This window comes from Chaetodon auriga, chromosome 18, assembly GCF_051107435.1.
Source record: "Chaetodon auriga isolate fChaAug3 chromosome 18, fChaAug3.hap1, whole genome shotgun sequence".
NCBI classification, from domain to species: domain Eukaryota; kingdom Metazoa; phylum Chordata; class Actinopteri; order Chaetodontiformes; family Chaetodontidae; genus Chaetodon; species Chaetodon auriga.
In genome coordinates, this window is record NC_135091.1 from 21,733,742 (window position 1) to 21,761,357 (window position 27,616).

At 40.1% G+C, this 27,616-nt stretch overlaps 1 protein-coding gene across 1 annotated transcript; it reads right to left on the minus strand.

Annotated features, from left to right (window-relative positions):
- Positions 1 to 233: 233 nt before the first annotated feature.
- Positions 234 to 23,697, minus strand: LOC143336721 (uncharacterized). Its single transcript, XM_076757010.1, has 23 exons — positions 23,509 to 23,697; positions 23,157 to 23,243; positions 22,673 to 22,796; positions 22,473 to 22,575; positions 19,025 to 19,138; positions 18,825 to 18,941; positions 16,353 to 16,513; positions 15,753 to 15,899; positions 15,095 to 15,197; positions 14,490 to 14,618; positions 14,011 to 14,193; positions 12,322 to 12,575; positions 10,992 to 11,948; positions 10,219 to 10,315; positions 9,943 to 10,050; positions 7,228 to 8,748; positions 6,570 to 6,692; positions 6,322 to 6,450; positions 5,698 to 5,890; positions 5,312 to 5,436; positions 3,222 to 3,412; positions 2,413 to 2,546; positions 234 to 2,243 (listed from the first exon to the last, which is right to left on the minus strand). The coding sequence occupies exons 1-23, from the start codon at positions 23,525 to 23,527 to the stop codon at positions 2,011 to 2,013; spliced, it is 5,352 nt and encodes a 1,783-aa protein (XP_076613125.1). The 5' UTR covers positions 23,528 to 23,697; the 3' UTR covers positions 234 to 2,010.
- Positions 23,698 to 27,616: the final 3,919 nt, after the last annotated feature.

The window sequence follows — 27,616 nt, forward strand, 5'->3', positions numbered from 1 at the left end:
GACCACATTAATAATAAGGCATTTCAAGAAGAGTCTTATATAACGTACTACATTAATTGTGGACATTGGCAGGACAAGCAAAAATTCCATCTGACTATTTCCCATTTGTTTCCTGCTTAGGCAGGACGGCATTTACTTCAACAGTGGAAAATACTCAAGAACTGTCTGAGTTTTAATCCCACCTATGTTTAATGACATCTGTGACTGCTGAAGAAAAAGGAACAACACAAGAGCATGATTAGAATATTTATTATAAAAACAAACACATAAAATTTGTTGGTTGGGTGGAAAATGGTGAAACTCAATACAGTTACAGTACATTTGAAGGAGGAGAGACCAAGAAAAAATGGCCCATTAGCTTCAAACTATACCCAGCAAACAAGGCAAACTAAGCCGTTCACTTCTGTCCTTCATAGGGCTCAGAACGGAGTTCCCACAGTCACATTTGATGGTGATTTCCACTGAAGAGCTGAGCTTTAGGTCACATGACAACCCCATGCCTTTGGAGAGAGTTTACAACAAAAAAAAAAACATGCAAAAAGCAGTCCATGCAAAATCGTACAACTAAATTACATGCAACAAAACAACTTCATTCAAAGGAGGTAACTTTCAAAAAGTATACAAAGTATAAATGGTTGACAAAGGGCTTGTCAGAATTCATGGTAATGAACTAAATACAGCTGTTTTGACACCACTGGCACACCTTTCATAGAAAATCACTACTACAACACTACAGTGTAAGTGTTAAAAAGAAATCCATATAACCACTTTTCTCAAATCAGAAGGTATTTTAGGGAAAAAAAGAACATTTATGGAAAAAACACTACACTCAAAAAGAAAAATATTTAAGAGAATTTCAATTTGACACTGTACCTGCAGCAGTAGCAATTAATATCTGCTCATTCAACAGACATAGGCAATAATAGGCCAATGCTGTACTTCACATCTTCACCAACCATGGACTTGCACTTCATTATGACCAAACTACAGAATATCATTCACTGATCAAAGGTCAACTCAGGTGGAGAATCAACATGTGAGAAAATAACCATCAGCGAGACTCAGCTAACTGATTTGGTGAATATAGACTAGACATTTCTCCTCTTCAGTTCGTATTATTGCAGCAACTGCAAACAGTCATGTATAATAATGTTTTACTTTAATTTGGGAGTCACCATATTTGATTGACTTGAGTATTAGGGCCACTGCTAAGGGGGAAAAGACAACGGGAAAAATATAATATTTAAAAAAAAAAAAAAAGTCATAATATTGCAACAGAAAGTTGTAACTGTGAGGGGAAAAAGTCACATTACAAGTGTCAAAATATTATGAAAAACTTGTAATACTCTGAGGAGGAAAAGATGGAATATTACATGAAGACATACATTTGTGAGAACTAAATCACGCTATGAGAACAATTTTCTTTCCATACAGGGGCCTAAATAATTCATCATAAAGATCATTTAATGCTGTTTACTTTAACTTTTACATAAATACACACTGTTTAATTTAAGATTAATACATAGTCAGCACATTGAGTTTTCATTATGTCCCTCAACTGCTTATTCTGGAAATAAAGTTGGCAGGCATCAGTTGAAGGCCAGCTTCAATTATAGTCCCTTAACCAAAATATTAATATATTTGCACTTAAATTTAAACACAGAAATACATTCCTAAAATGGGAAACTTAAGACACAGTTAAAGGTTATTGAAGGACAAAAACATTGATAGATAGGAATTTTAGGAGAAATTTCATCCTTGCCATGTAGGTGGGTCTCACTGGAGAAGGCATCAAGCAAGCAGCAGGTCAACAGCAACCCACTGGTGTCAAGTAAGAGCTCACAAGTCAGGATCGACAAAAAAACTCACCAATACATAAAAAGACAAAGACAAAAGAGAAGCATTGAACAAGGACCAATCCATGGCACATTATTAAAGCTCTAGGTATATTGCACTTAGTAAAATAAAAATAATTCTTGAGTCTTGTGTGCACACCTTACAGTAGTCATCTCAGAAGCACTTCCTGAAGACAATCTGTGGTCCATACTCTTCATATTCTTCATGACTGATCCATGCAGAGCTGAAGCTGGGCAGGTTGGCCAGCACTGCTCCTCCACTCCACACTGAGAAGTCTCTGTCCTTTGGGCTGGTGATGCGAACACTCTCCCCCATGAGGGTGGGAACCAGACCTTTCAATTCAGCCTGGAGTCGCTCGGGCAGGCCAGCCAGCAAAGTGTTCCCACCTTCAGCAAGAGATTTAAAAAAAAACCTCATCAAATTAACTGAGACCAAATGAAATCCAAAATCAAAGTATAGAGCATGGCAAGCTCTGCTTTTGATTTACTGGTACAGCTGGAGCATCTCCGCACCATCAGACTATTGTGTAACACCTTAACAAAAAACAACTGTTACCTGAAAGTACAATGTTTCCCAGAAAGCAGCGCCGCAGGTCAATGTCTGAGCTGAGGATTGACTTGAAGATGCTCTCGTGCATCCCATAATGGTCCCGTCCAATCAGCTCTGGTTTAAAGAGAATCTCAGGGGCCCTGCATGAAAGAGGGGGTGAGTGGTAGACCTATTTGAGTAGTCTGTCATAAGAGGTAGTTGCCCTGTCTGTCTCTAAAAAGAGGCAGCTGGTCTGTCTTAACAGTCTGACATGTGTGCAGCAGCTGTGGGACTCTCTGGTACTCTACATATGATGTTGGCCTTTCACATTGTTCAGGACTAAAGCCAGGCTGACACCACTGATTAAACCCTAGTTTAGCCCTAAATTACTGGGCCCGAACTGATTGTTGATATATTTCACTTACAACCAAAATGTCAAACTCACTCAAGGAAAAGTCAGGGAATTCATCCTGTGGGGGTCCTAGATATCTCTTTTCATGGTAATCCAACAAAAAGCTGTTGAGATATTTCAGTCTGGACCAAAGTGGAGGACTAACTGATGTGGCTCAAAACAACAATTTTTAGGAGTTCCTTTTCTTTTTTTAAATCCCCACACATTTCTCTTTCTGTACAAATTATCGACATGAGCTCAGATGTGATTTCTTTTTGTTTGGTATTGTTTAACATTTAGCTAGTCATTTCCCACCATAACCCAACAGCTACTGAGACTTATTATAGAAACATGACAAAATTTAAAGTTCTTAAATTTCCATTTACAGACCCCATTGAGTGGGTTTAGCGTCCATTTAAACAGGACATGACGTGCAGACAGTTACCTGAACCTCTCTGTGCTGAAAGTGACAATCTGTCCGTCTGGCATAGTGTAATGCATCTCTCTGCAGGAAGACCCCCCCGGACTCAGCTCAGCCTCGTAGTTGAGAGCCACATAGCAGCACTTCTCCTTCATCTCCCTCACTATTTCCATCTCTGCTGTGGTGCGCATGCACACTCCTTGTTCCTGCAGAAGCTTTAAGCACAGGCATAAGCAAAATGGTCAATTTAGGGACTGAAGACACAGGACACTAACCTACAGGTTAACTTACAGGACTTTGGTCTGTAATGTGGACACCAATAAAGAACAGACACCACTGTCAATGTTCAATAGTGTATCTATAATGACTGAATTCATACATGTCTTTACAGAAATACTTGCACAGTACTGGCACCTGGTCCACAAAGGGAGAGTGGCACTGCAGGAGAATAGGGGTGAGCTGGAAAGTAATGACATGAAGGACGGACAGCTGCTCTCTAATGGCTGCATCACTGATGGATTATAAACATGCATTACAGTTGAAGCCTTAAAAAGGTAATTCAACAATTTTAAAAACTTCTAAATCACAGTTGAAAGCCACCAGACTCCTTGACAAAAAACAGTAATTTTACCTTCAGGAATATGGGAATTGCTGGTCTATCGCTGCCTCAATTGGTGGACCGCTTTGGTGTTTTAAAAGGTTAGGTCAGAATTAATGTACTAAAACACCAAAACCACACAAGAAATGTAATGAATTCAGAATGTGCGCATCTAATGTTACTCAACAATGGAAGAAGTTCAATCAACCCTGAGACTGATCATCAGTCGGCTTGCTAACGCCTAGCAACAAGCCAAAAAGTGTGTAATTTATAGTTCACCCTTTCTCCAAAATTGGATTATTCTCAAACTCCATCCTTTCTACTCTGTGGACCCACCATCAAGCTGCTGAGCTGCCAGGCTGGCCACTCCCTGGAGCTGACGGCAGTGCACTGTCTGGGGATGTCGGAGAACCATTAAGCTTTTATATTAGACACTACAGGTGTCATCTGGGTTTATTTTGGCCAACTGACGTATTAAGTCTTAAACTGAGTATTTTTGTTTGCTTCCTGGGATCCTGAGGAGGAGTTTTTAGTGGAGATAAGTTGAACAGTGTTTTTTGTATAGAGCACTGATTGCTTCCTTGGTGGAGGTCTGTGAGCATTTTCTAGTTCACCACCTATTTATCATTATGGATTTTTGATGATTTGTAGGCATCTCTTCACACTGGTATAGGCTCATAAAAATAAATTAATTTAGTAAGGAAGTGAAGTATTGAACAATAGCAGGCTAATTAGGCCTAATATATATATACAGTATATACACACACACACACACACATATATATATACGTGTATATATATATACACACATATATATACACGTGTATGTATGTATATATATGTATGTGTGTGTGTGTGTGTGTGTGTATATATATGTATGTATGTATGTATGTATGTATATGTGTGTGTGTGTGTATATATATATATATGTGTGTGTGTGTGTGTACACACACACACATATATATATATACACGCACACACATACACATGTATATGTATACATACATATACGTGTGTGTATATATATATGTATATGTGTGTGTATATATATATATATATATATGTGTATATACACACACACACACACACACACACACACTAAATTAATAATTAATTTAGTAAGGAGTGTGTGTGTATATATATATATATACTCCTTACTAAATTTTATATATATATATATATATATATATATATAGTTTTGTTTTGTTTTGTTTTTTTTTTTTATTTAAAAGTCTGACCCCCACAGTGTCTGTTTAGAAATATTCTGTCCCTTCAACATGTAGTTGAGGGCCCCTGCCATACTATGTGACACAAATAGGTCACAATACGTTACAAAATGTAATGTTTTGTCTTTTGAAAATAATTTTCTATTTGTATTGATATCGCCAATCATTCCAGACCTCTGACCTTGAATGAAAGTCAGATGTGAACCTTTAATAAACAATTTACTGTATGTCCCTCCTTCTATCGTGCTATGGTTGTTACCAGTGTGGAGATATAAAAAGGTAGTGAATACCTTTGTAAGATGCATAGTAACATCTACACCAGCCAGAGGGAAGCGCTGCACTGCATGAGGTAGACAGTATCCCTCAAATACAGGTACGCTGTGGCTCACTCCATCTCCAGAGTCAAACACCACACCTTCAACAAAAAAAGCAGAAAAGGCAATTAATACATTTTCTTTTTGATCTAAGAAGGAAAACATGGCTATCATACAGCAGTTTCAAATCCCTAGATGAGACAAGTAGAAGTCCAAGACATTAGAAACTGCTATTAAGTTCTTACAATGAAATAACACTTTTCCAATTTTTGACTTATTAATTAAGTATTCATCCATGAGTATCTAGTCACCACAATACATAAGTAAAATTCCTATAAAGACACAATAATTGATCAAATTACCAGTGGATCTCCCTGTTGCGTAAAGCGCTAGCACTGCCTGCATGGCCACATAGGTGAAGGGAACATTGAAACACTCAAACATCGTCTCCACCATGCGCTGGCGGTTCTCCGAGGGGTTCATGGCCGCCTCAGTAAGCAGAACAGGGTGATCCTCTGGATCCACACACAGCTGCTGGAACGTGTGATGCCAAATCTAAAATCACAACAGTGCATTTGTAAAGTTAATCAAGCTGGACGCAGTGACCACAAGGAAGGAAACTTTGGCCCTGTCCTCACCATGTGCTGCTAAATAAATAGGTGAATGCAACAACAACATTTTCTGAAAATTTAGAGTAGCAAGAAAGGTCTGAAAGAATGACCTTACAGACTGAAGAATCCATGACCACACAGTATGTGCCAGGAATGTTTAAGCATCTAAAAGAAGTGTAATGGATGGTGAAGAAAATAAGACACCTCAAAACATTTGCTATGTGGTAAATGTGTGATTTCTGAGACTTTCCCTGGCACCTTGGGGGAAAGAACAAAACAAAAAACAACTAGCATTCTTTTTCATAGACTTTCAGCAATTCCAGGAGCAAAACCAAGCGGCACCACATCATATCAGATGTATTTGTTCCTACTAACCTTTTCCATTTCATCCCAGTTCCGAATGATCCCGTTCTTTATGGGATGCTTCAGAGCCAGGACCCCTCTCATGTGCTGAGCTTCATGTCCAATGTAGACCTCCCTTTCAAGGTCACCATTCATTATTTCCTGCAAAGACAAGAGATGGGACTTCTAATCAGAAAAACTTGCAAGAAGCAAATATACATTACAATTAGAATGCTGTTCTGTAGAGAACAAGAGGTAACACATTAAGTATGAGTCCTTACCTCGTATTTTGGCATCCCAATAATTGTTGGGAATATAATGTTTGGGAGGTCTTGATCTACAAATCCTGCTTTCATCAAACCAGACCCCGTATCCAGTACTATGGGGGTCTTGAAATCTGTCATCTGCAATCACATTAGGAAAAACAATGCTGGATATGCCCACCATCCTTTTACAAACAACAGTCAGGTGCAGTGTCTCCAACTTTTTTACAGAAATGTCAGAAAGGTCCAGCACATATCTCCCCCTAAAACTTAGCTACATGTCTGTTTGTTTATGGGTTAAACAAATGAGATACAACAACGTGGTAATTAGTGCACTTTAGAGGTGCTGGCTGGTGTATTTGAAGTTTGGACAGAGCAGGGTTAGCCGTTTTCCTGTGCTTCCAGTCTTTATGTTAAGCTACTGAAGTTCTGACTGCACTTGACAGACAAACGTGAGATTGATCTTAATTTTCTCTCAGTCTAAGAAGGAAAGTGAATAAGCATATTTCAAAATATCTTAAAGAAAGCTTTTGTGTACTACTAACTTACCATTAGAGCTCAAGTAACTGAGCTCAAGTTTCATTTTTTGAATGTAAGATACATTGAAAGGTCTACTTGAAGGCTCTCAATTGAAAGACTCAAAGAACACAACTTGAAAAGTGGCCAGAGTGTGTACCTCTCTCATGTTGATGCTGAGCTGGGCCTGAATCCCAGGTGACATAGAACTTGACACCCTCATGACCTCAGAGCTCTGAACACCATCAGCCATGTGTTCATTCTGCTCATGTCCTCCACTGGGCTCAAACTCCAGAGGCTGGTCAGGAGGCAGCTGGGGGGCTGACGGTTGATATGGGCACTCATCTCCAGGAGGTAAAGTCTGGATTTTCTCTGCTGAGTGTAAATCTGTCTGTGACAAACATGCAGGTACCACTGAAGGATCCTCTTCATCTTTAGTTGCTATTTCAGACAAGTGGTCTAATGACACATCACATTTGTCTGGGGACGCAAAGTTATTATTATTGTTGTTGCTGTGTTCCTTCACGTTGGCATTTAGGACCAAGTTGTGACTGATGGCTGAGGTCACAGTCTCTGACAGCTGATCAAGTGGCTCATCTTGTAGACCAAATTCCACAATACCGGGATCTTGAGCATCTGAGGACAGATCTGGAATCTGCAGTTCTGTGGAATGAGGAGTTTCCTGTGCTGCAGGGTTGTAATTCACAGGCAGCGAAGTATTTCTTGGCTTAGGCACAGGAGCAAGGTGTGATTTTCCACCTGGGTCAAACGCTCCATCATCTGGCCTTGTCTCAGGGGTTAGAGAAGCTTCTGGTTTGCATATGGTAGGATTTTCAGCAGAACTGTCAAACTCTTTACCATAGACACATGCCTGAGGTTGGATTTCCACCTCTTCAGGAGATTGCTTCAAATCAGAGGTACTAATTAAGGTAGTTCTATTAAATACTGATGGCTCAGCTTCAGAGCAATGATCTTGATATTGGGAATCTGGAAGCTGAACCAAATCTTGTGGCGTAGCCTCTCGGACAACATCAGGACCTAAAACTGCCTGAATATGCTCAGTTTTACAGGTGTCCTGAACCTGTGAATCATTGTGGATGAAATATGCTGAATGTGTTCTGTGTGATTTTCTACAGCTACCCGATAAAAGCTCATCACAGAGCGCTCGGTCCTCCTTATTCTCACTTCCAGCTTTCTCCATTATAGAACATTTTACAACCTTTCTAGCTCCGTCCTTCTGCTTCTTCTTTTTACACTCTTTGTGCAAACTCCTCTCAAGCTTATCCACCTCCCTTTTCTCCCTTTCCAGTTGTAGCCGAAATGCCTCCCTCTCTTTGCTAATACTTGACAGCCCGTTTGTATCCAAATTTTTGCTCCCATAGAGTTCCTCATTTGGCTCTTCTTTGTGGCTCTGTAGCTTGTGGATCTTGAGGTGTTCCTCCATGATCAGCTCATCTAGGATGTGGACTTTTCTTAGCTCCGTCAGCAGGTCCGGCTGGCTGGGAAATACAACTGTATCTGCTCCTGTGGCAGCTTGAGTGCAGTCCCCATCATCGTCACAAGCCTTAGTTTCACTTGGCGATGCACTTAATCTGGGCTCACTGAGATTGTGAGATTCTACAGGAACAAGGTAGTCCTCGAGGCCAAGAACACCAGCCTCAGCCAGCTCACTGGATGACATCTTTAAAAATGAGAATAAGCAGAGAAAGCATACTGAACAAACACTGCAAGTTTACACTGGGTGAATAAACTGTAGTTCAGTGAAGGCAGACATTTGACACGAGCAGAAGTTGCACAAGGACACAAATGAAACAATTTTTACAATGGGACTCCTGCTGGTTTCTGTCCAGAGTATCTGGCAGAGCAGAGTACCATACCATCAACTCATATCTAACAAGTCTTAAGGTATACTATATACAGGATTTTCCGTGCAACCAGGTTACATCACTGTCTTTGTCTCTCTCCTCTGCTCTCTGTCAGTGTCATGGATGCATAAAGAGCTGCAGGTCTGTGTCCAGGGGGCTGAGCTATTCAGACACAGACATAGAGAGGAAAAAGCTGACAGGATGAAGCAGGCGTTTCAATGATTGTCAGCTGTGGATGTATTTGTCTTTTAGATTGTGACCACAGAGGAAACAATCAGAAAATAACGCTTTATTTTGTCATCGCCAATGCTGCTCCCTCTCTTGATTCACTTTATGGAGCCAGGGAGGAGGGACCAGCTTTGAATGGTGACGACAAATCCTGCATAGTATGCCTTTAAACAAAGTCCTCAAACAAAGCAACTGTGAGTACACAGTGTTGAAAACAGGTGTTGCACATGTAGAAATAACATCTTGAGCGAAATGCAAACATACTGTGCCGCATGGCTGTGTACTTCTTTCAGCAATAACACTTGTTTTGTTTTTTTTTAATTAAATCATTTTGGCTACCAGCAATAAAAAAAACAACATTCAGGAGCTTTAAGAAATAGAGCATCATTTTTGCCAGCAAAAAAAAAAACAAAAAAACACTAAGCATTAATGTGAAATGGACAAACGTTACTGTTTAAAATCAAAGTTCGGTTGAACTACCTGCATACATTGTATGACCCTGATTGGTCACCCAAAAAAAATCAGTTTCAGAAGAGAATTTTGCTGCTGCACTGTGTGCCATATCTCTGCCAGTAATGTTAGCCATGTTTTCCAGTTGTTGGAAGGAAAGTAACACATTTATGGGCTACATTTATCTACAGTCCCACACCTGAGACAAACCGCAAAATCAAGGCAAAGGCAAGCTAACATAAACATTAAGGCATTACGGAATCTGCTGTTTCATGAAGAGCCTAACATGATCATTTACATTATTGATTTGATTTACAGTTTGCTTAACGTACCACACTGAGCTGGTCCTCACTGTCCCACAGCGGCCACTGACTGTGCCGGTCCTCAGACCTCAGCAGAGCATCCAGCACAGCCTCCTGAGCCAGAACATTCTCTTCTTTCTGTAGAGCAAGACAATGAATTCTCAAGTAAGAAATCTTGTAACTTGTGATGGACATCTGACGTTACATTTGACAATTTATAGACTCCTACACTGAAAATTATCACTAGTTCCAGCCCTACACAGGCTGTAATCATCCACCCCTTTACCTGAACAGGCCATTTCTTACCTCCAGTATTTCATCAGCTCTCTCCAGGATCTTCTCCACCTCCCTCAAACCTTCCTGCTCCTTCACATCCCAGTCCTTCATAGAGATATCAATCAAGCTGGATAAGAAAACAAACAAACAAAAAAAAACGTGATAATTTGTTTTAGCTAATCTACAAGCCTTGTGACATCCACATTCAACAAATAACTCCCTGTAATGTCTAAGTGCTGTTGACTGCAGTCAGTTCCAATGAGAACTAACAGCCACATCTCAGCTTTCAGATGCTTTCAACTCTTTGTAGTTATTATCTTTGCATAATAGTAGTTCCAGTAAAGTACAAATGACTGTGCATGACAATAAAACCTGCAGTTTTAGTAAATTTCCACTGTGCTTTCAACATTGCACCACCACGACCAAATTCAACGTCTCTGTGAATTTTAGGAACACCCCCTTACTGAAGAACTAGGCATGGCCTGCACTGACACACTCTCTGTCTGATCCATGGGCCCCCTCAGTAAACTAAGTTTGTAAATCATGCCAAACCACTTGGGCGGGAATGTGTGGAAACATTTTGGTTTCAGCATCACAGATGGAGAATTTTTGGATAACGCTGAGGCTGTTTCAAAACATGTAAAATGCAACTACCTTAATGATAACAGACTCAACACTGAGGAGAGACAGGGCAGAACCACGAATAAACAGAGCATCTTTCAATGTACATGGGTTACATTAAAATTCATTTGTGCTTAATTTTTTGCAAACCCAAAACTCAAATTCTGAAACAAATGCATTACCCATCAACAGAATCCTGATTGTGGTCATGGAGGTCATAAGAATCCCAGAGAAGAGTGGGAATCCCCTCTGTGGTGCAGATGGACTTGTCTCTTTCATCTGTAATAGTGCTGGAGAGGATGTTGCGAATGGGACTGAATTCAGGATCCTCCAAACTGCTTTGTGAATGTAGTTTCCAGTCCCTGCTCTGTGGCCCTCTGGACTGTGTGCTGCTTGACACCACTGTCTGTGTGGGGTGATCTTGAGACCTGTTGGCCTGGTCGGCACTAGTGCAGGGGTCTGAGGGATCATGGCATTGTAGGTCTCTCTTTTGCTGTGTTGGGTTCTGTGTAATGGTAACCATGTACGAGTTTTCCAGATTGTCTACTGGCAAGCTAAGCCAAGGATTACTGGGTAATGCTGCTGAGCGCTTCACTTTGATCTCAAAGTTGAGGAACTCCATGGTTACTTTAGGGATGATCTGGATGCTAGGCCTGGAGGAGTTTCCCACAGAGCCAAAGTCAAACTCCTCTTCGAGAACTTTAGATTCTGACACACTGGAGATATTCTCAGTGTGGATTTCAGGCTGGCTCAAGACAGGTCTCATAGAGTCTCTGGTCCCAGCTAATCTAGACAGACCTCCCACTCCGTCCCTCCCTGCCCAAGCGTCCACCTGGCTGCTTCCAGCTCCATCGAAGCCTGAGTCGAAGGAGCTGAGCGAGGGATGTTTGCCCTCAGCTGACACCACCCCAGGAACTGCAGTTGAAGGAGATGTTCCAAGAAGATGGGCCGCTTCCAGACCACTTTCACATTTAACAAGGTCTTGAACATCCTTAGTTGTTCTGTTTGTAGGACCGTCAGAACAGGAATGTTTCACATGGCTCCTCCGCAAAAATTCATATTGCCACTGTAAGGCCAGCTGCAGGTGACTGACAGCCACAGGTCCTGAAGAAATCAGGAGCTTCCTCAGGGTCATGCACCTAAGAGTTGAATTAAAAAAATAATAATAATAATTGACCATGTACTATTTTTTTTATCTCACAGTCTGGATAGGAATTCATTGACACGATTTCTGCTCAGTCAAATTGTTCCATGTCAACTCTTGACGCAGATGATGGAGTAAACACTATCTGTATCAAAAACCAGAAGCGATTTGCAAAGCTTTCAACCACTTTACAAGGTCGCCATATATGAGAAGTTAACAGCCAGGGCCAGATTTATTAAAAGAGTCATTAAAGACGTTGTTTGATTTTAAAATAATGCAGCCATCAAATGCACCAATATTTCACATATCTGTAAGAAACTAATGTAAGAAGACAAATAAATAGGTCATGCATCTCAATGCCGTCTCACCGGTGAGATATTTGCTTGCCCGCCTGTTGGAGCTCATCATCTGGGATGACAGTAGACAGATGAGCCAGATGAACCAGCTCCTCCATATCTGGAGAGGGATTCTTCAGCAGGAAAGTGGATATTTTGTGCCTCCATGCAGGAACTATCCCCCAAGTCCTCCTATGCCTCTGTATGGGAGCAGCGTCTGCATTAACACCCGACAGCAGCTCTTGGAGCAAGTTCTCACAGAGGACCACACTGTACCAGCTGCTGGCCTAAAAGAAAACAGTAAAAAGTTTCAGGATGTATTCAGTACTGGGTCATGCATTCAAATCCAGTTCTACTATTCTTGAAACAAATGGTTTACAGTCGTTCGTTTTCAAGAGGGGAGACATCATTACATCTGACACCAAGCCCTGTAGCCAGAGGACATATATCCGATCTCACCAGATTAATGTTCATTTATCATTAATAACAATAAAAACAAATCATGGAAATTGATGAAGTAGTCAATTTAAAATTTTGTGAGAGGCTGCTGTACCTGTTGTGTTACCAGATTTACTCAGCATTTTTTGATGTGATTTTCTTGACAGATCAATTTATGCATGCAATGCATTTATAACTGTGCCAAAAAACCACAGCATTATGTTTACATTTTTGTGCAAAAGACACATACAGGCCTGAAATTATGCCATTTTCAGGGCAAGGCCACTTTGGCTTTTGATAAATACAAATGCATTGGGGCACCGCGGCCAAAATCAATGGTGCAATAGCAATGAATGATATGAAGAAAAATAAACTGTATCTAATTAACAATTAGGAGTCAATGTATTGAAAAACAGTGCCACCAGTAACAGCACATAACCTTCACTCACATTAAAACCACATTTCCAGAAGTTCATGCTTGAAACTGTATGAATCTGGTCCAAATCTTTCTGCCACAACCCTACAAAATATCATACGAAAGCATCTGGAAAGCTCACCATAGTGAAAATATATTTTGTGTTTGACAGGGACCAAGAGTAGTGGAGTGTGAGTAATACATTTCAGCCACCTGGGGGTGGGGGGTGGCTGCAACACATTCAGCACCCTGACTGTTGAGTTGCCTTCAGGGATTAAACTTGACAAAAAATTTCAAATGCTTTCACTCCAACAGACACCATAACTCTTCTCAGTGCTTACACTTCAAATGCTTTAAATGCTTCAACTTAAACTGCAACTCAAATAACACATCACACATTATCACAATTCCAATTCATAAATGAAATTGCAATAGTCTGTGCAACAAAAACATCTACACAAGTCTGTAAATACTATCTACAATTTCTTACAATTTTTTACAATTTCTTTCTTTTTATATTTATTTAAAATTATCACTCTTTTGTATATATACTGATGTTGTTTCTCATTTGCATGCACTTCTTATATTAATCTGCTCTACTGATTCTGCTGTAATCTGGAATTTCCCCTCACGGGACAAATAAAGGAATATTGAATTGAACTGAATTGAAATTGTTTTCTGGAAAAAAAAAAAGTTTTTTCTGAGCAACAGCTAAGAAAAAGGGAGGAAAATTTAGTAAACAAATTTGACTACATACTTCAAAATGATGAATGAAATGGGTTCGATGATTTCTACACTGTAACTGAACACCACAGCAACAAGCACTGAGCATGATGACTTCCAAGCTTTCTCAAATGCTGAGAACTTGCCTTGTTGTAGTGATGATGGTAGTTGGAAACTGCTCTGAGGGTTTGGAGAATGAAGAGCACAGCAGAGTGGAGTTTCTCCTTAAGCCTCTCCAGATCCAGAGCCCAATGCTCCCTGGTCTGACCATCAAAGGGCAGGATCTCTGCTAACGTGTGGATCACATCTTCAGCACAGCGAACAAGTGCCTGGGAGGTGACCAGTTTTTGGAATGTGAAGAGACAGGTGAGCAAGAGTACTTATCAAAAACTGCAATCACACAGAATATGACTATATTGCAATATACTACGACTACATTATTATACTGTACATTAGCTACACTGATATGATTATCACTGCTGATAGGAAACAAGTATGTATGAGAGTGGACATATGACTGATATTCAACATCCAGTGTCATCAGGAAAAGACACTTTCTTAAGAACATAACAGGCTACATGTTACACAAAGTAAAGGATCAGAAAACATCAACTAAATAATTTACCATAGCAGGAGTGTGAATGGATGCCTTAAATTCAGACACCAACATCACTGCCTTTGCAGCATCCTTGGCTATCTCAATTTTGTAAGACTGGAGTTTCTCTTGAAGAAGAGTTTTGATTTGTTCTGTGATCTGGAAGCAGAAGTAAACACATTCAGTTCAGAGATGCCATGTTAACCGTGGCTAGTCATGTTGATATAAAAGTACTCAGACATTTAATTTTAAAAAGGGAAGGACTGAACTATTAAAATCCTTGGAAATGATTAAACGCACCAGCAAACTGCAACAATGTTACAAGATTACAATACAATCTTTAATTAAAATAAACACTAATGCAGTGCAGCTGTTGCAATGCAAAGCACTTTAACACCTGTACTCTAGTTGATTTTGTCTGGACCAAGACAATAAACTGTTGCCTTTTAGCTAGGTTTGGCTTTATAAAAACATAGAGTCCGCTTGGAAGCAGACCCCACTTCTTTAGTGGTCTTGGTCTTGTTGTTTAGTCCACACTAAAGTTTCATTGACAGGTTTTGCACGAGCCCCAAATGGTCAAATGCAGGTTAGGTTAGAAAGCAGTGTCAGATCTGAACAGCTGTCTAATGACTCACCTGCAGTGAATCCTCTCGCAGCTGAAACACCTGCAGCTGGAGGTGAGCCTTAGAAAAGGCTTGGTGCCACAGCAGCTCCACCTTTTCCACAGCTGCAGTTATCCTGTAAAATACGAAAAAGACCTTTAACAGCTGGCATCAATCAGCTTATATTTATTACAGTATACTGTACACCATTTAGTGGTTTCTTTATCCCAAAACACCTTATAATAGCAAAATGAATGGATTAATCTTTACTCAAACTGGCTTATATTAAATGCACAGATGTATCCCACAGCTGTTAAATAGATTAGGTATGTGACGGTCTTGAATTTTGACATTGCAACTGTCTTCATGCTTTTCTACCTTTACACATGGACAATCCAAGAGCAAGGCAATTTGGGGCCATAAAGTTCACATTCAATAAACAAAACGGTCAATTTGAAGAGTTTCAGAAATGGTCAGTTATAATTGTGTACATTTTTTAAAACCCCTTACTACAAGATATGCACACAAAGTACGCTGGCATTGTTCTTAACTGTTGTGCAACACAAGAGCATTGCCACATTGCTGAATGGTATGCATGGGAATGGTTATTACAGGGGATTAAGATAAAGGCATTTGAGAGCAGGAGTGTTTCTTTGGATTGGGCACTGGGGGAGCTGGCTGTCTGCAGTACCTGCTGTGGTTCTGGAGCATGTCGAAGGCAGTGTGACTGAAGAGGGCAGTGCCAGCCATCGCCTGGTAGCACGGCTCCTTCTCAGGGTAACGTAGGTTCTCCACCACATTCTCACAATGCCTCAGCAGCTCGTCTAGGCCCAACTCACTGCAAACCAAAACATACATATAAGTATTAATACAGATTAGTTTGACGATGGGGAAAACAGAATACCATGAGACCATTTAGTGTTTTGTGTCTTGGTTATGTAACCTACACTGGCGGTGTACTTGTTACTGGTGTGGAAAACACTTTTATTTCATTAAATTCCAGGAGCCACAGCGGTGATCAAAGTTTCTTTGTAAACTCGCAAGTTAGTGTTATTTCAATGACATGGCTTCAATGCTCTGCTGCCTTCGTGTTTTGAGTTTGACAAAAGAAGTCAAGCTCCCAATTCAATATTCAATGTTCTTTCCTGTGCATGTAACAGTTACTTCATCACAAAAGTCTCAAAATACACTAAACAGCAAACTGATCATACAAGAGAGAAGATGATCTAGCGACCCCTGTGAACCAACACTGGCCCTATTGGAGGAGAAGAAGAACAACGGTGAGCCTGACCTCCTGAGCTGCTGGAACTTGGCTTCGTTGGTGGAGCAGAAGTGTTGGAGCTCAGTGAAGGTGGAGGGCAGCGGCAGCTTGGACAGAGCATGCAGGGTGGAAATACATGAGGGCAGCCGTTGGACCACAGATAGGAACTCCTTGACAAATGCATCAATCTCCTGCAAAGAGCAGCACGGATTTGATGTAAAACACCAACATCACACTAAGACCAAGATGGTTCATATTAAGTTTGCTATTGTGTTGTAAACAAGGCCATATTTAGCAATGGTGGCATTTTTTGATTTTAATTGGCTTTAAGCATGGGTTTTTAAATGTGTGATTTATACTCACTTCTATAGTCTAAATGATGATCACTCTGATGATGAACTAATTGTAGGTCTGCTCTGATTTATGCTCAATAGAATTTGATGTAATTGCTCAACACCCACAACCTAAATGTAGGTCTAGTGGAGGTCCTAGATAGGTCTGCTATAGGCAGAGAGCTGCCATGGTTAATGAATACTGCTGTCATGTCCAAATGCCCCAGTTAAACGTGACTGAATGTATAATGTATTGGGAAGAGGGGTTCCATTCACTTGCTAATAAGGTCAGCTTATTACGCGAAGCATTTGCACAAGCTTCACCAAGGTTACAAACAACAGAAGCAAGCCGCTTGGCTGGATCTCATGAATGGATTCACAAATGAAAACATCTCCTGACTGAGGGAGTTGAGCTCGCTCACACACAGACGCAATATTTAGTTGGGAGTAAATCATTTGCCTGTAGCATTGTACATCAGATAAACAGTTATGTGCTCCTTCAGACGTAAGCAGAATAACTGTATTTGCGCATGTGCGTGCATGCACACACACACACACACACACACACACACACACACACACACCTCTCTACCGCTGCTAAAGAGAGCAGGACAATGCTACTTTGTGTTAAGCCCTCTGACTGATCATAAGACAGCTTCAGAGGTTTTGCTTTCATGTTTCACAAACAGATCTGGTCAGAATGGTTGACTTGTGGAGGGATGCTCATTGTAGACATTTGCTGAATATCATCTCTGTGCTTTTATGACTATATTTAAATAATTATCTGGTATCTTCCCAAGTGAATAGAGAATACTAATGCAGAATTGACTGCTTTCATTAAACTGTAAACTGTGCCTCATGCAAGAACATTTTTGTATTTTACCCTACACCACTAAATTTTTCCCATTATGCACAAGTGTTTGGGTCCAATTCAGCAAACCCTCTTAACTGCTCAAATTTGTCTTCAATGTGTTTTCCTCATGTACAGTAATTCTTTGAGGTGGGAGATGTGATCATTAACATAGTCAGTGCCTATGAATTGCTATTTACTGTAAGGCTACTCCCTCAGCTCCAAGTTTCACTCACAAAAAATATCACCATGAAAAGATGACTTTAAGAACTTTGTTCTATCTTTAATTGATATCTGTAACACATCTAAACTCTAAAACTCTTGAGTCAAATACAGTGGGGCTTGTATGAGAGGTCTGGACCACTCCTGAATTTCATTTGTACCCAAGAGATATTGGTGAATGCAACAAGCTCACTGGTGCACATGAGCCAATTAAGAACCTACATGAATCTATCTGATCACATGGTTTTCTTGCAGGAGCCCCACTGCATTCTATACAATAGATTTTAGCATAAGTTGTTCAGTGCTGGATATGGATGTCATTGGCTTTAAATCACTTCCTGTTATTATAACATCACATCACTTTAACATTACGTACTTCCAAAATAGTTCACAGTCAACCTTAGTACACAATGTATAATTGTAATATTGGTAACTATATATAATATTTGTATAAAGTTTAGAATTTGTAAACAGTACAATGAAGACAAACGTTGTGCCATTTTGACTGGGGCCTATAATTTTACTACTGTTTAGTGTCTACATAACACCAAACTGTGAACTGATCATAGCCTCTGGTCAGCTAGCCATCACCAACACAACAGCTAATCTGGTATTAAGTTATAAAAAAAAAAGTAACTCATTTAAAATTTACAATGTTTAAGAGATTTGAAGATACCCAAAAAAGGATAGTAACAAACTACAGCATTTGTCACCCCTGCAGATACCCACTTCTTAAATCCCTGCTGCTTTTTCACATTGGCCTCTAGGTAGTTAAACAACCCAGCTGACAATGTCCAGAATGATGGAAGCCAGGCCTGAGTAATGGACAGTACTGTTCTACAACTGCTCATATTTGTAGACTGATTTACTATTTATGTTGCTGAACTGATTCCAACAATAACATTTATGAGATAGATTATCACCTATCTTGTCTTAAATTTAGTGACTATTTATGCTCAGCCAGACTTTCAGGATTAAACTAGCCTCAGATGCTAGACACTTAACAATTTCCCATGTCGTACAGGGTTTCCATGGAGGCAATCAAGAGTCGAGCTACTGACAGAGGTATGACATTTTCCAAAAAAAAAAAAAAATTACCTTAATGAAGGCAACCCAACTCCTGTGACAGTATATAAAATAGCCACCCAACGGTGCTGTTAGCTGGCTTCGGTCAATGTAGTTGGAGAGCTCTGGGATTTCTTTCAGAAGGACTTTCTGCAAAAAGATGAGATCAGCATTACTTTCTGAAGTTAAATCTAAAGCAAACCCAGGGGTCAAATATATGCTCTTTCATTCACCTTTAAAGAGGCAGTGTTAGCCTTGGACGGGGCCAGGAGTTTCAGCAACAGCTTGACAGCATCCCTCTTTTTGGGCTGAATTATATACACACTGTGGACAGTCCGCTTGTGCAGCTAGAAAGAAAGGTGAACAGGAAGCCAACGAAGTATTTTTTTTATTGACATTGAATCAAATGACTTGGAATGTTCATGCTGCTACATCAGACTTGAGTATTTGAGCAATTTAGCATTCTCTTTGTTAAAGTTGGGACTCACTAAGATGGATTCAAAAATGGTCAAAATCAAAGTAGCAGAGGACACAATAGCTCAAGATCCAAAAACTCTGGATCCAAGATAAACTTCCAATAATACAGCCAATGGCATGTTTTTTGTTTGATAAATGCAAGTCTTTCAAACCCCACATCTCCATTTCATGACCCAGACTCTGTTTAAAAAGTCTCCAAATCCAAAAGAGAACTGGATTCTGCTTTCTAAAATGGCACTCCGTTCATCCAAATGAAAGTTACGAACTGGCTGCGCGCGCACGCACGCATGCGCACGCACACGCACACGCACACACACACACACACACACACACCCCATACATTTTTCAGGCTTTAACGTTTTAAAGGCCTTCCCTGGTTTCGCTGGCTGACCCTCCTCTGACTCCTCACACAGGAATGAAACCTTCTGGATCAAATTCAGATTGCAAAAAGTCATTTTTGAGTGTTTGTGATGTTCAGAAAAAAAGTGGATTTGTTGTTTCTTTTGTCATGATGCACCATGTAAGCACAATGAAAACTAAATAAGAAAGTACTGCATTTTCACACAGGGCCCCTCTGTAAGACAGGGCAACAAAATTAGCTAATAATGCAGGACCTGCCTTAGTTAACAATCCACTTAAATACAATGTTAATTTCCTTAACAAACTGGCATTACATGAAATTAAAAACCCCACTGCCACTTACTTCCTTCTGGGGCCAACTGGGGTCACTGGCCTCAAGGCATTTGAGTGTTGCCTGCTCTGCCTCACAGCCAAGCGCTGCTCCTAGGTAAATCCAGCGATATGGCAGTGGCTGCGCATTTGTTGGCTTGTTACCAATCATTGTTGATCAATGAATGCATCTTTTAAGTAAATCCATCAGTCTTGGAAAGGAGAAAAACCACACCAAGTTCAGATGGACCACGACATAAATTAAGATAGTGGCAATTATGTGTTAGGTTTTTCACTATCCCAGCAGTTTGTAATTATGAAAATAACTAAACACATCAGTATGCATGTTGACACCAGGCCAGCCAATAAGCCCACAAAAAAACATTAAAATACGTGTTCTTCTTGAGTGGAGAACAGTTGATCTAAACACAAAAATGCAGCATCCCCTACATAACTGCTGAGGCTTTTCTATTGAATAACCAAGCATGTGACCAGCCACACATGTGTGAGAGAGACATACACACACACACACACACACACACACACACACACACACACACACACACACACACAGTTTAAAGACTAGCTTTGTCTACAGTTCTTTGAATCAATAAAACAAATGTTGCATAACTTTATGCTGCAAGAAAGGGCTCTGCTAGTCAAGAGGGAAATCACAAGTTGAGCACGTCACTGCACTGTGTGAGAGGACCAACTCCAAGTCCTGTTAATGCATAATTCACACAGAACCAACCACAGAAACACCAAGCTGCCACTTAAATGCTAAAGCTCTGTGCCAACGTGTTTCTGAACTGAACTAGTGCAGTACTTTAACTTGCAATGTGAAAGTACATTCCATCAAAATACAAAATGCTAGTCTCTTTTCTTCTACAGCAGAGATGAATACAGTCTTTGGGATGGGACATTCTTCTCAGCTCAAACTCAGTTCTGCTGTTGGAGTTGTGCTCTTCTATGGCCACAGGAAATGACAAATCAAAAAGTTGGGCTAAATCCAGCAATGAGTGAACCCTCATTGCAGGTAGAATGAGCTCTGTGTTCTGCATTGCTAATCACTGAAGTGAAAATGTTACAGGTAGGCATGCCTCTTTTGCTTTTAAGCACTGCTAGCATACAGGGTAAGCAGTTACCCAGTGCAGTTTAGGGACAGGGATTTTAAAGGCAGTGATGTGCAATGACAGAGACCTGACAGTTCATTTGGATTATTGGTTTTCATAATTCAGAAATGCCTTCTCGTGAAAATGCTCATCTCCAGCATTTCCTGTTGGTTCTCAAACGTTTTGTCTAATACAGAGGAACCCCCTGCCCACCAACCTCTTTAGACATTAAAAAGAAGAAAAAAACAACTTTGAAATGATATTGGTCTGTTTGTTGATACAAGTGTCAAATATCTATACGGTCCTGGAAAAAAAATGAGTGATAGTTGGAGATTGGACAGAATGCTATTATGTGAACTAAAAAATAGAACGCTGGTGCTGACCAAACTCTCATGAAAGTCTCAAAAGTCACCCAGTAGCAGAACATGAAGTTCAGAAAAGTTCAATCAGCAAATTCAAATGTTCTCTCCCACATATTGCCTTGTGTTGATTCCCTCATGAGGGATGTAGTAGTTTTCTACTCCACCCAACTATGTCAAAGAATCTTCAACAAAATAGAGGAAAAGCTGATTGTTGCTGTCACTATTATCCTAATTCTTTGTGACAGAGCATTAATGAGCTGCTGGGACTTAAATGAGAAAAACATCACATGTGAAATGAACTCGTTTGTCATACATCAGTACAGTAATAATTGGAAGAAAGCAACTGTCCAATCAGAGCCCAGTATTCAAGTGATACACTCAGCACAAACATCCCTGCAGGCTTCAGGCTTGTGAGAGACAAAGAGGGAGATTGTCCCTTTACATCTGTATTTGTGAATGCACAATTACCTCAAACATAACTGAACAACTGCTGAAAAAGTCCAGTGATCTTAGAAAGCGTTATTTACAACACTGTGAAGTACAAAAGCACAGTGTGGTATATCCATGAAGCACACATTTGAACCATCTTTAAAAGGTGTCTTTATATTCTGTCACAGGTCGCGTGAATGTAGGCATGTAGTTGCACAGATATTAAAGCAGAAAGATGATTGACGTTCTAGTCTGTGCTAAGCTGTGATTGGTGCATTGATGGCAAAGAGGCAGGGCTTAGGATCAGTCAATTGGATGTATGTGAAGAAGAAGGGTGGAGAAGGACCGAGGGAGGGAGGACAGCGAAAGATGTTGTGCAGGTAGAGAATATGTCTGATTTATGCACTGGTTGAGCAACTTTCATTTGAGTGAACAGGCACAATTTTGAAGTCCAGTATCCAGTTCTACAACCGCTCACAAAAGGACCATCCATGTTTCTGGGCCATTACCATGGAAATCTGGATGTCACTTTCTGCATGTGGTGGATATCTAGTTTAAGAACAATCATTGGAAACATGCTATAGGTTAGTATGCACAGCAGCACCACACAGTGCGGTCTGCCATGACAGTACCTCAAGCAGAAGCAGCGTCTCAGCGATGAACCTGATTGTTGGGAGTGAGGCATGCCTCAGATCAGCCACCACTGACACCAAACTCTCCTTCTCCTGCTTCTTACTGTCAACACAGAATGACCCAGCCATCAGTATGCATCATTTGTGCTCTCTCTCACTCACACACATATTCACGCAATAGCCTGCCTCACACCACGTACTTGTGCAGACACAGAAAGTAATTTATGAAGTCCACCACTTCTGCTTTGCTGAGTTCTGAAGAGAGTTTGGCTTGTCTGTCCACTGGGAACACAATCAAAGGGCAGCCATGTTGATCAAAAGCACCTGCACAGACAGAAATGACAGTTACAGATGATTTTCAACCCATCTGTTCTACAGGGGTGCTGGCAGAACATGGTGGGCGAGCCATATTAAGTTATGGACCTTTACTTATGGCACATGCACTTAATTCCAATCATTCTGGTGTCAGCCTTACCAACATATAAGTGAAAATGAAGTCATTACTGTCAATATGTTATACAGAGACATTTCCACCACCTGTCACTTCAGTACAACTCTAAAGTGCTGAGATAGGTCTAAATTAGCACTCCATTCATTTCTGGCCTGAATGCAGTGTAAAAGGCCACATTAATACAGTCCATGTGAGAGCTCTGCAGCATGCAGAGGAGTGAGGATTCACGGTACCAGGGAAGAGCACAGCTCCAGAGTTGAGCACATGATCAGCAGGCAGCGGCGGGGAGGGGACACACTCCTGCTCCGACTCCTGGGCGTCTGGAAGGTTTGTGGGAAATGATTATTTTTCTTGAAAAGACGCCCGACAAGAATTTCTAACACTCCTTGCTATATGACCGCTGGACGAACCGGTCCAGCAAATTCCTCCCCACCTCTCAAAAGTTGGCTGATGAGCAGCAGCCTGAGAAGTGACGAGGCGCCACGAAAACCGTGCGTGTTTTCAGGTGATCAGCAGAGTTTACCAACACATCAGTCTCTGTGGGTGAAGACGCTGGTCGCGGACATTGCTGCACTTGTCTCTTACCTGTTGCGTGTCGGCTCATCTCGTATTCCTCACTCGCTCATTCCCACCATAGTTTGTCTCTCGTAGTGTCAAAGCCAAGTGTCCCGTCACTGTGGTGAGACCTGCCACAACTTAAACAGTTGTCCTGCGGTGCTGGACGCTGGACAGGGTGCACCGCCGCTGCTCGCCCCCTCTCTCCGCCATGTTTCGCCCGTTCAGCTGCTGAGCCTGTCTGAGCGATCCGAGCAGGCAGAATGTTGCTAGGCTCGTTTTTAAAGGAGGGGGGCGGAGGAAAGACAGAGGAGGACGGACACAAATTGGAGACAACGGCCGGCTCCAAGGTAGTCTCAAATATTGTGTATTCTGTCCAAAAACAATCTCGAGGTTTTTTTTGTTTTGTTTTGTTTTGTTTTTGGTGGTGGTGGTGGTGGTGGGGTCATATATTTTATCTTTTCGGATAAATGTTCATTCAGGCCAATGCATTTCTGTAAAATTTTATTTGTCAACGTGGTCTACCATTAAATGCTGCTCAAAGTCACTGCCCAGTTTATGGAGCCCTGCAAGGATGATGTACAGCATGCACTCAGCGACCTCACTGCAGGTGATGCAGGCCACAGTTTAACAGTGTGTTGCTTCAGTGGTTAGTAGAGCATCAATCCCTTTTGTCACAGGGAAATTCTTTTTAGTGTGTGTGCTGCTTCCTCTGCATTCTATATGAAAATACAGCTATTACCATGTTGGCAGGGTCCTTTCATCTGTGGCTTTATTGTCCATTTTCTCTAAATTATTTTGCATTATTGATATAGTCTTTTCTTTCTTTACAGTCTTTCTATGTGAATTTACATTCCTTAAAGTTGTTGGTTGTTTTTCAAGAAAAGTGGCAGCAGTGTAGAAGTGAGTGTGGAAGTGAGGGAATAAGTGTAATTGCCAATAACCATTAAAGCAGAAATAATTGAAATGAACAAATAAATACACACTATTTACCCTGATGTAAAGTGGGAGATTACTGGGCCACCAAAACTGATTTAGTGACATTTTAAAGTGTGTGGAGGAGTTTGAAATAATCTCATCTTGGGTGAAGGACTTGCAAACTCTTGGTGTGGGGTTTGCATTCAGGAGGCAGCAAGTGTCTAATGAAAGATGCTCCTAATTGGTATTATCAAGTGTAAGATCCAGTATTTTTAATGACTTATGGTAGAAACTCAAAACTCGAAAAGTCGAGAGATCTCAGCCTCTATTAGTTCGATTTGAAGATATTTTTTAAATTTGTCTCTAACAAGTCTCCCAGCCTTTTGAAAGTCCAACACTAAATCTCTGGAGTACAACCTTTATATATTCCTATTTCTATGTTCAGTAAATATTCTCATATAGCTACAAATATAAATGTGTATAAATACATACTATAAATTATTAAAATAAGGAACAAAATTAGAATGATGAAAAAGTCAAAGCAATTATTCAAATTCCTTTCAAAAGGCCATAGTAGCTGTGAGGCTCTAAGCAGCTGGCAAGGTCACTTATGCTGCAAGCACTTCCTGTGTATGAACAGCCAAATCCTACATTTCTGTTAATACACTCTACTGGTCTAACTGCATACCTTATGGGATTAGCAACCTCGCCCATAACCTCTGTTTAATTGAAATCATTGCTCAATTAACATCAACCTAATATTAGATCACCTACTTTGTATCAATATTAAAGTGTCCTAATTGGGCCACAGAAAATTCCAAATGCAGCTGCCAAAAAGAGAAATTCAGTGCTTTGTTTCAGTTCTTTCATCAGGAGACTAGGAGAAAGAGGAACATGATAGGAGAGATTGTTTCCATCGATATGAACAGATTCCACCCTGACATCTGTTCTTGAGGATGAAAACAGAGACCAGACTATATGGTCTGAGCTTATTAGACCTGTCAGTCTTAAGATTCATTAGACCAACATTATTCAGACTGCATGCTGCTTCCTCAGAGGCTGAGAGACATTTCCCATTTGCACAGTGATCATCCAATAGACTTGTTTTATTACTATGAGAATTCGCTTCACTGATTCTAAATAAACAAGAGTAATGTGGTAACTTTCAAAATCTAATCACATTAACCATCTCTTGCTTCATTAATGTAGTCGAGTATTTACATCAACTTCCTATTGTACAACCAGATCACCTAAACATATAAAAGTTTTTACATGTTTGTCACATATTTATATGATTTACTCAAAAGCAGCAAAGATATAAGTGTCCACATAAGACACATACTGAATTTCAGCATTACATTATGTTTATATTACTCCATGTTTTACACTTTTACAGTGGTGGAAGAAGTGCTCAGATCTTTTACTCAAGTAAAAGTATGTAAGACAACAGTGTAGAAATAATCTGTTACGAGTGAAAGTCCTGCATTCGAATTTTTACTCGAGTAAAAGTACACAAGTATTCATGTAAAGATATACTTAAATGCAAAAATTAAAAGTGCTCATGCAGAATCAAGAACCATTTCAGAGTCATTCATTGGATCACTGGATTCTAATTACTGATGCTTTAATGTATTCATCACTTTAATGTTGCAGCTGGTAAAGTTCTGCCATTATCAGTGTTGTCCTTCTGTCTTCAACTATTATTTCAGTATATTTAACACTACACTAGTAGTTGTGGGATTTGGAAAACAGAAAAATCCTATTTATTGACCAAAACATCTACAAAATTTACATTATTTTTCTGGCTGGAGTATAAATTGAGCAAGGTTTTACGTTGTCAAACCTTGCTCAGTGATGATGAACATTCATACACTTGCTGAGATGGTTCAGAGGTCCTTTCTGATTTAGAGCAAGTGCTCATCTTTGGAGCCAACTGTATGCCTTCTAGCACATCCTGACTTTTTGAGCCTTCTCTGTTTCCTCCTTGCAGGTGTCTGTCATGCTGACTTCATTGCTAAAAGATTGACACTGTTCTTTCCATTGAACACATTCTTGGCACGCTTCAGTTGCAGCAAAATGAGACAAAGTTTCATCCATTGTTTATCTCGCATATCTGGGTCAGGTTCACAGAGGAAACATGCTTAGCAGAGGTGCCCTGCCACTCCTAGGCATTATGGGACTCTTCCCAACATGTTCTACAGGTTTCCCCACCTAACTTCTCATAATATGAAGGAACACTATCCCATAATATGAATGAAATATCATGGAAAAAATATGTAAATGAAAGACAAAGCAGATCACTGAATGGAGGGAAGAAAAGAATGTATTGCATGTCATTGTATTTGTCCAGTGAGTGGCGCTAAAAGAAAGGCCAGCATAAACGAGATGAGGGGGAATGTGCTCAACAGATTTCAATCTGAAATCCCCCAATTCAATTTTGATATTCAGTGGAATAACCACATTAACAAAAATACACCGGTGAGTTTGCAGCAATTACTGACAAGTTTATTATTTAGCCGTGACTTCAATAGTTATTTTGGTCGCTGTGTATTCCAACTTGACACTGGTCACAATTATGTGAGGACTGACCACACATGAACTAACTATTCATTCTGACTCAGTGAAATAAACCTTTTCAACACGTTGATAAAGAGAGATGATAATGATCTGATTACTGACCTTCATAAAGAGAATGCATGATTTTGAAAACTGGGTCTCTTAATAAGACAGGGCCTCCTGATTGGATAAGAATGCATATAACCCTTACTATTCCAATTTTTAATTTTGCTTTAGTGGTACATTTGTAAATATCAAACTTACCACAATGTAACTGCTACACATGCTGTATAACCTGAAGCATTTGGGGCCACTGAAAGTCAATAGCGAGTAAAACACATCATGAGATGATGTGTTTGAATATTTCAGAATAAATACGTTGGACTTAGAAAGTCATATTTTTTTTTACTTACGAAGTCACAAACCTCATAACCTGTATCTCATAATAAAAAATAGGCCTACTTTGGATTTAGTAAATCGGACTATTGACCTAGTTTGACAATTTACTACTAGCTAATATTTGTGACTAAGTATCTTATAATGTAGATATTAATAAGTATTTTTCTTTTTATGATGCCGAACTTTATGTAAAAACGTGTTTTATATTCGTGGAGTAAAGGGGCTTCCAAATATAAGTTTTATTTTGAAATTAGAACCGGAAGTT

Bases quoted from the DNA above. Each gene is read 5' to 3' on its own strand.
- LOC143336721 (XM_076757010.1), bottom strand. The intron at 10,316-10,991 runs GTAATGCATTTG...TTTCTTATCCAG, and splicing joins AATCAGGATTCTGTTGATGG to CTTGATTGATATCTCTATGA. The intron at 8,749-9,942 runs GTACGTTAAGCA...TCATTTTTAAAG, and splicing joins GTGAGGACCAGCTCAGTGTG to ATGTCATCCAGTGAGCTGGC.